The sequence below is a fragment of the Mesoplodon bidens genome (assembly GCF_964165515.1).
Source record: "Mesoplodon bidens genome assembly, chromosome: 19".
NCBI classification, from domain to species: Eukaryota; Metazoa; Chordata; class Mammalia; order Artiodactyla; family Ziphiidae; genus Mesoplodon; species Mesoplodon bidens.
Window position 1 is genome coordinate 46,745,782 of NC_138179.1, and position 9,625 is coordinate 46,755,406.

At 44.7% G+C, this 9,625-nt stretch overlaps 1 protein-coding gene across 2 annotated transcripts in view; it reads right to left on the reverse strand.

Annotated features, from left to right (window-relative positions):
* The window catches only part of MAP3K3 (mitogen-activated protein kinase kinase kinase 3), a 63,245-nt gene extending 55,408 nt beyond the window's left edge, over positions 1–7,837 (reverse strand). For both annotated transcript variants that reach the window (XM_081218851.1, XM_081218850.1), the window contains exon 1: positions 7,477–7,837. In XM_081218851.1, coding sequence (XP_081074977.1) covers positions 7,477–7,480 — 4 coding nt within the window. In that variant the 5' untranslated portion in view covers positions 7,481–7,837. The remainder of the gene's footprint in view (positions 1–7,476) is intronic.
* Positions 7,838–9,625: the final 1,788 nt, after the last annotated feature.

Consider the following 9,625-nt stretch of genomic DNA (forward strand, 5'->3'; position numbering starts at 1 on the left):
GCACTAGAGTTCTCATGCAATGAAGACAACTGGCCAAAACCCAGAACCTAAACCAGCCCAATTCCATGTTTTGCAAAATCCTCCTAGGTCCTTCAAGAGATCCTTGTCTACTCAGATAGCACTGGGGAGTTGAAAATAAATCTGCTGATCTGCAAAGAAACATGAGGAATGAGCTGTTACACTTGCTTTAGTGACAAATGAGTCACTTAGGGACTTGGGGCGCACCTTAAAAGAAGTACAAGACTGCACCCACAGAGTGTGCCTATCCTCTGCGCTTTATCACCGTCCCTTGAAAATACTCTAATACCCTGTGGAAAGGAAAGAGCAGCATGGAGTATAGGAAGTAAAGCGGCGTTATTTGCTTCTCCCCTCTTCCTAAACCAAATCTGCTCGGGTGCCCTACACGCCCTCTGAGGAGATGCAGGAAAGGAAGGAGAAGGGTGCCCCTGAAGAGATTTCTGTCTGCTCAGAAAAGTAAAACTAGATTTAAGACTTGCAGGAAAAACATCAGTAGAGTAGCTTCCCAACTAATTCCACTTCAAAATACATACAAAAGTATGAGAGTGATATAGTTGTAGTATGAAAAGAATGAGGTAAATGAGATAACGAATGAGGAAGTGGGTGTATACAGAAAGACATCTGTCAAAATTAAAACACATACATCCCATCAATTATTTTATACTTTCTCACAATTTACCTATAGGCTCTTTAAAAGGAACTTGCTTGGTTTTTGTTTTGTTTTTTAACCTCCCAACCAAGATTTTAAAACTAGAGCATAACATCTAAGCTAGGATGACTAGCTTATATACATGTATAACATATATATATAGGCTTATATATTAAATTGGCTTATATATCATTAAATATTATAGATGTATAAATTTATTGGGCCAACTGTAACAGTACATTGGGGTCATTATGATTATGACTAGGTGGGTGTTTTCTGAGGAGCATCCAGTGATAGTCCTAACAGCAGAATGCATGTAGTTTTCACTATCAAGGTAACCAGCCTTAGAATTGAGAATTTTAGTTGTCTCAACTCAGACATTGAAACAAGATGGATGTGAATATACACACACAGACACACGCACATGCTTTTCAAGTCAATCCATGACAAGTATGACTAAAGAAATTGTTTCTAATTCTGTATATGATGATGCTATTATAAGAGCTGGTTTATCAGGTTGACAAATTCTGTTTCCAGGAAGCTAACCAATTCCTGGCATTACTTAATGGATAAGAACTTGTTTGGTAGTTCCAGTGGTGAGAACACACTAGAGGAATGGTTTGGTTCTATCTCTTGAAATCTGGGACAACTGACCCAAGTGAAACAAAGTAATAGAATCTGATTTTGTGTCAAAGTTGCATATATTTCTAGAGGCAAACGGGTTCTTTTTTTAAAAATAAATTTATTTTATTTATTTATTTTTGGCTGTGTTGGGTCTTCGTTGCTGTGCACGAGCTTTCTCTAGTTGCGGCGAGCGGGGGCTACTCTTCATTGTGGTGTGCAGGCTTCTCACTGCGGTGGCTTCTCTTGTTGTGTAGCATGGGCTCTAGGTGCACAGGCTCAGGAGTTGTGGCGCACAGGCTTAGCATGTGGGATCTTCCCAGAACAGGGCTCGAACCCGTGTCCCCTGCGTTGGCAGGCAGATTCCTAACCACTGCACCACCAGGGAAGCCCTGGTTCTTAAACTGATACTTCAAACTGAGGACATGGATAAAGACAGGAAGCAAATCGAGTGGTTCTTTTAGGCATTTCTTCCTGGATTGGGATTTTAACTGAATTATCTGTGCTACCATACTCATTCCTTAAGAAATAAAAACAAACAAACAAACCTTTTAAAAACAAATAGCAGCTTTCTTAGAGTGCAGTAGTCAGTTATATGGACTTTGGAGTCAGAAAGACCCGGCTTTAAGAGGCCTTAAACAAACTACTTATTCTCCCTAAACCTCAATTTCCTCATCTGTAAAATGGAGATAATAAAAGTATCATTAAACAGAGTTGCTGTGAAACTTAAGGGAAAAAACAAACCAACAAAAAACCTTACAAATTATTCCTCATGGTACCTAACACTTAGTAATGCTGAAAAAAATGCTGGCTATTATTTTCAGTAATGGAGAAAAGGTTAATGTTGAAAAAAATGCTGGCTATTATTATTAGCAATGGAGAAAAGGTTAATGGGAAAAGACTGAAGGCCACAATCTATCCTAATATTTAATTGTATTTCTGAATTTTTATTATTAATCATTAACAATAACCATTTACTGAATACCTATCATGTATTATACATTAGACAGTTTTGAAAGATACTTTAAGGTATTCAAACTCTAGGGGTAAAAAGACAAAACACACAAATACAAGGTTACACAAATAAAGAGACTGAATTAGACAAGAAACAAACCAGAATACATAAACACACATGTGTAAAAAAATTTTTTTTACAGTGTGAGTAGCAAGAGATTATATAGATGATTTTACAGAATAAAGAGTTTTCCAGAAAAGCAAGCTGTTGCAGCTATGCAAGAGAACTTTACAAATAAACTGAGGAGAAGGACCTGAAAGCAAGTGAGTGGTGAAGGAAAAGAAAAGAAGGTCAGGGACTGATCCTCAGTGAATAGTAATGCTATCGAGTAGAGTAGGAAGAAGGTACGCTGGCACAGAAACCTTTAAGAGGATTGGGAAAAAACAAGAGGGACACCACAGAAGCTCACACCAAAGAATAGCAGCGGCAGGCAGAGGCCAGGCAGGTCCAATAGGGTTGTAGAGGCAGAAACAATTTTACAGGGAATAGAGAAGCTGGAGATTAAACGAAAATTGGAAGGAATGGAAATCAACAATTCACTTATGAACTTTACACGTGAACAAGTTGAGGCAGAGGTAACAGTATGCTATGACCTTGAAAAGATTTCCGAAGGATGGAGGGGGGGGGGGAGTCTGACACACTTAAAAGCTACCAGAAAGAAGCACAGAGGAAGAAGTTAACTCTAGAGATTAGGAGGTTAAGGATCTAGAGGTGAGGAATATTCATAGAAAAAGAAAAGAAGGGATCCATGAAACAAGGTTTACAGTTCAGTCTTAAAAAGCGGAAGCTCTTCAGCAGTCTCAAGCAGACAGCTATCCATAATTATGCAGCGGCCTGTACTGTTCCTTCTCCCCATACCCTGACCTAAGGCTTAGGGGCTGCCAGGCAACACACTCCTCTCTCATTAGTCCCAGCAGGAAGTCACTCTTCCAGACTGAGCTATTACTTCTATCTAAAAGCAGGGTCTTAAGGCACTCCCATTTACAAATTCCCTTGGCTAAAAACCCAGAAAAGTTTCCAGAAGCAACATGTCTGTCCTTCGATAAACGTTGTTGTCCTGCATGATGCCAGACACTCACTCTTTTCCATATATACAACTCCCAAATTGAATCTTTGTTTTCATTTAACAAACTGCTTCTTCACCTTGCTCTACCCAACTCTGCCAGATCATCTGATCACACTGCTCACTCAGGAGATCCTGTGCTTCAGAGTGTCTGTGAGTCAGATTTTACTGTCTTACTGTTCATGACATGTTACATACTCACACTGCCTCCACCCTCTCCATACCTGGGCAAACATCATTTCATAGTAAGTATAAGCAAAAAGGTCTGATCCTCAATTCACAAGAAACATTTTTCCTTTTTCCTTCAAGGCCCTGGCTGAATCTTTGCTAGATCTCAAAGTCAAATTCTGCTGTTTATTTTTCTGTTTCTGGGACATACCTGCCCTTCAATATTAACTGATGACTTAAAGTTTAAACATACATATTACAAAGTAAGCTATTGCTTCCTCATAAAAATCAATACATCACCATCATATTTTATTTTAATGGTTAATGAAATTAACCTTAGAGGTCTGAGGACTATAGGATAATGTGTGTCAATCCCAAAACTACAGAATTGATCTCTCCCTCCTATGTACCTTTACAGTTTTGATGAAGTACCTATAACACCTCATTGCACTGATTTGTTTACATGTTTTTGGTTCACCTCACCTAACTGTAACTTCTTAGACACAGGATAAATGTATGTACAGGGCCTAACACTATATCTGACACATAAGAGACGCTCAATAAATGGGCAAAGAAAAAATGGATAGCTTACATAGTCAGAACCAAGAAAACTGCTTCTTCCTCTATGTATTCCCCTAAGTAATGCTAAGTTGGACTGATACTTACTTTTTACAAATGCCTAAAATTCAGTTTTAAAAACCAATCTTCATTTTGTAAAGTATCAGAAATCTAGTCGTGACATAGCCATGTTGATTCATTAAACTGTGATCCCAATTTCAATCAAAACAGTTACTATTTAGAGTATACACAGGTGGTCAGATTCCAGCCAAACTGAATTGAGATTGGTCTAATTGGGAGCTCCCAACAGCCTTAAAACCCTAGAGACACACAAGGCATCTGTGAATCACAATGATTCTGACTTCAAACCAAGTTATCAAACCAGAACCACAACATCCTAAATTCTATACTCAGTTCACGATCGTTTCCAGTAACATTTCCAAGTTGTTGCATATTTTTCAGTAATACTTCCCACTAAATTTTAGATTGCATTTACAGAGTCCAAATAAACACTAGTAAATTAATCTTAGGTGTTATTAACAGCATTTGCCATTATAATTACTAAAACTAGGAGAGAATTTTGGTGTGACCAAGAAAAAATGACCAGTCAAGCCCCAATTTTTTTTTATAACCACATAGTATCAAAGCCAAAAAAAAAGACTATTTCCTATTATTTACAAGGATAAGTGTAATTTCCACTAGAAATTTACTGGGGCTAACAGCCAATACAAAATCTGACCTGTTTTCATTACCAACCCAAGTTGTCAAACAAGCTTGAGTCTGGGACTTAGAACAGCTCAGGAAAATATGACTATTAACCAAGGAACCTGCAGGGCAGGGACTCAAATTAGTTTTAGTCCTTTCCTCACTGGGCTGGAGTTTAACAAGTATAATAAAAATATTAATAAGTCTATGCTTCTCTCTTGTTACCCCTTGAATTTATTTAGGACTGCATGCAGCAACTAAAGCATACTAACCTGGGAATTTGATTTTTCATCATTTATATCACCAAAATGGAAACTAGTATTTAAGAGAGACTCTGTGTGTGTGTTTGTACATATATGCTTGCTGAGCCCTACACAAAGCAAACTAAAGGCCAGGTTCTAAGAGAATTCAGTATCAGCTCTAATTGCATGTCAAGGTCATCTACTAAAAGGAAACCGAGAATGGTATGAGGGGAGAGTTCTGAAGAAAGCCAGGCTGTGGTTCTTAAATCAGCTTGCCTAATATACTGCAACCACCAGGCAAGTTGATTCTCCCCTCACTGTCTCACTTTCTTCATGTAAAAACTGACATGGGGACAAATGAGAAGATACTCAGTTTTTGGTCCTTTTTCCTTTGGGGCTCTGGACCCTACCTATATAGTTCCTTTCCTCCTCATCATTGTCTCTCCATATACTCACACACTTAAACTTTTTGAAAATATCTTTTTTTTTTTTGCGGTACGCGGGCCTCTCACTGTTGTGGCCTCTCCCGTTGCGGAGCACAGGCTCCGGACGCACAGGCTCACGGGCCCAGCCGCTCCACGGCATGTGGGATCCTCCCGGACCGGGGCACAAACCCGCATCCCCTGCATCAGCAGGCGGACTCTCAACCACTGCGCCACCAGGGAAGCCCCTGAAAATATCTTGAAATGTGAACACAGGCTGACATCTATTTTATTGTTAGGCATGCAATGTAGTCAACGCCATCTGGACACTCTGATTTACCAGTTGAGAAAGTGGGGAGCAGGAGGTCTGCATACCCTCAAGTATTTCACACTCCCCTCTGGGACTTAAGACTGTCCCCCCAGGACAAAAAGGAAAGACTTAGAAAGATTATCGCAAGTGTAGGCTCACAAATCAATTCAAAGATTTAGTTCAATCATCAAATTCCAGAACACAAAATAAATGTGTGAAAACTGGGGAGGACAAGAAGAATTATGTGCCCCATTTATAGTAAATGTTCAATGAGTATTTGGTGAATTATGTATTTAAATATCAGGCCTCACTGGGTTCCTTTTCTGCTTACTGTCACAGACTTTTCCCAGAAAAGCAAGCAAGCACTTCTGAAATAAAGCATGGGAAGGAAACAGTAAGCCCAACAAATGAACAAACCCATCTCTTACTGTATGAGGGGCAGTATGGAACAGAACAAGGTAATTCATTCAAAGCCAGAGTGTAAAGATGGGCTGCAAAAGAATATCTGCCCCATGTGACACAGCAAACCTCCTACAGAAACGACTTGACCTTGCTATAGGGCAAAGCAAACATTAATGTTCCCTCTTCACAGATGCAATCAATGGCTGTGCAAATGATCTTTTTACTGACATTTACCCCTTGATTATTTATGACAATACCAAATACCTTGCAAAACTTGCCACTGCAAACAACAGTATCAAAATAACTGATCCAACAAGAGAGGCAAAGTACATCTAAAATGTTATTTGCTACTTAATCTAGTCCAACAATCATTTGGTAAATTACCAAAAAGGACATGAAATATAATTCAGTTCAAATGCTGCGTGTGGAAGACATTAAAAGCTTTCCTTAGATTACATCTTCACAACAGAAATTGCAAATATCGATTAAAAAGGAAATGATTTCATAGAGATTCTTTTGTGTAGTGAATGTTTCTCTCTTTCAAAAGTTACATAATTTCAGGGATACAGCTAGATTAAAATAACGGATGTAAAACACTGCAACAAGATTTTTCGAAAGGTAGGATGTGTATTATAACTGGCAGCCCGCGACCAGTTCCTAACCTCCAGCAATCTGCGTGCAGCTCGCATTTCTCAACCGCGCGGTTGATAACAGTGATTGCCGTTTTAATCACCTCCCAACCTATCTCCCTGCACGCCCTCCCCCCTGCGCTGGGGCGCGCACAGGGCTCGAGAGCAAGCCCCGGGAACTCTCACAGGCCAGCCTGTGTGAGCAAAGGGAAGGAAATGACACAGGCAGGAAAAAAAAAGCAAATCAAGGAAAAGACACAACAGCAGCTGGGCCTGCACCAGCCTCCAGCCCGGGCCCCACACTGCGCTCGCGCTCCCCCGCCCTCGGGCTCGCGGTCCGGCTCGCTCGGCCCGGAGCGGGCTGCCCCGCCAAGCATGGGCCCTCGACCCGCCGCCGCTTCCTTGGGATGCGCCGGCCGCGCGGCCCGGAAGGAGGCTGCCGAGTGGGCTGCGTCGGCCAGGACCGCCCCGGCGGGCCGAGAAGTCAGAACCCCCGCCCGGGCCGCGGAGCCGCTAAGCCGCGAGCAGGGCGGGCGGGCGCCGGCGGTCCGCAGCCCCGGCCCGGCTGGCTGTCCATGCCTGTCAGGCGGCGGCCCAGGGTCCTCCTCCCCTCAGTCCGGGGCGGGGCGACGCGAAGCAGCGCGGGCACAGGCCGGGGCGGTGGCGACACTCACCCATGGTGGCGATGGCGGCGGCGGCGTCTTGGGCCCGAGTGTCACCTCCGCAGCCGGGGCTGCATGCCGGGGGCCCGGGCGGCGGGGACGGCAGCGGGCCTGGCTCCGCGCAGGGGGCGCGGGCTGCGCTCAGGGCCCCCGCCGCCTCCCCAGGCTCCGGCTCCGGCTCCGCCCGCAGCCGGGCGCTGTGGCATGGGCAGGGTGGCCCGCTACATCCCCGGCGCTCCTCGGCTCGGCCCAGCCCGGCCTCGGCGGCGCCGCTCGGCCCGCCCGACCGCCAGTCCCTCAGCCCCGCAGTCGCTCGGTCCGGCCGCCGTTCTCCACCTCAGGAACGCTCCGAAAAACAAACCGCTGGTCGCGCAGCTCGCCCCCTTGTCTGTCACTCACCCCAGCGCCCGCCAATCCTAGGCAGCCGCTGGACCTTGGTACCACCCCCCACTCACTTCACCAGCCAATACCAAGGAGGAAGTCGCTGCCCCCGCCACCCCTCCGCCCCCCCCGCCGGCTCTCCCTCCAACATCCTAACTCTCAGCCGCCAGCTAATCATCAGCACCACTTGATGAACCAATCCCGCCTACTCTCTCAGAATGCCAATAGGCGAAGCCAAGGCAGTTTCCGAGGGCTGTCTACCGCCTGCCAATCACTGAAACAGCGCCCGGTTCACTCCACTGCTAGCCAATCACATAGAGGGCTCTGAGCACCCTCCTCTGCGCATCCCTCGCAGGCTTGCCCTCCCTCTCTCCCTGGGAGGTGTGGGTCGCTCCAATCACAGCTCGTGCTTGAGGCTCCGCCCACATTCCCACCTCCCGTCAGTCACCCAAGGCTCGGCGGGCGCGCGGGCTGGCGCGGTTCCCCGCCGGCTACTTTGGGGCTGGAGTTTGGGAAGGCGGCTGGAGGGGCCCCTTGGCCTCCCGCCCTCCCGGCTCTCGGCGGTCTCTGAGGCTGAGGCCCTGCCCCTCCCTGTGCCCACACCGGGCGCGTAATAAGCGGGGAGGGTTCTGGCTCTGAGCGCTTCCCGGCGTGTGGCCACCTCTGCCGCCGGATCCCCAGGCAAGTCCTCCGGTCCAGACGCTGCGCTTGCCGGGAGGCAGAAGCGGCTTACCACTGCCCGCCTTTTCCTGGGTCTCACACCTCCAGGGCCACACTCTCCAAGTGGCTGGGGTAGTGACGGAAAGTGGGTCCTAGGAATCTGCTGGCCAGGGCCGAAACCATTAAGTGCAAAGCCAGAGAGGTTCTTTCGGGAAGAAAACTTTTTTTTTTTCCTGGTCATAAAAGCAATACAAGCTCTTTGTATTAAAATTGAAAAAAATAGAAATAAAACTTCCACCCCAGAGATAATTTTATCTTTCCTACCTAAATATACAACGTTTGATAAAAACGGCTTCACATTGTTTTGTAGTGTGCTTACATTTTATCCTAAGTGTTTTCCGGGGCCACTAAATATTGTTCCAAAACAATTGTACTGGCAGCATGATATTTCAAAATAGAGATGACCATAATTAATTTTCCCAACCCCCATTGTTCAACATGTTATACACCCAGATCTTCAGATTCCAAGTCCTCCACAATCCGGGTTCCCTTCCTCTGGCCTCTGTTCTACTGTAATATAAAGCAGACGCCAGAATCATCTTCCTCTTGTTTTCAACTGTCAACTAAGAACCTTTAGTGGTGGCTTTGCCTTGGTATCAAATCTCTTAAGAATTACCTTAGATTTCTCTCTTCTCTCTTTCTTTACACGCCCCTTGTCTGTTATTTTTTTCCTCCAACAAGCTTTTAAGTCTGTCATTTTCCCACTTGAGTAGATCCCTACCCAGTTTATTGTAGTTCCTTAACTATAATAACTTCTCTTTTCTGGGAAGGGGAGGTAAAGCAGAGAGAACTAATATTTATCAGTCATTTTCTATGTGCCAGGCACATCCTCAATCTTTTCAGTAACTTTGAGGTAAGTAGTAGAACTGGTGTTTGAATGATGAAGGTGAAGCTCAGAGAAGGTTAAGTATCATGTCCAAGTGGTAAAGCCAGGATCCACATCAGGGCTTTCTGACACCCAAAGGCCATGCTCTTGCACATTTCTCAACTGTTTTTTTCATTACCACCCCCCAAGGAGAAAATTTTTAATTACTTAAATTTAAATTCTCCCTAATGTGAG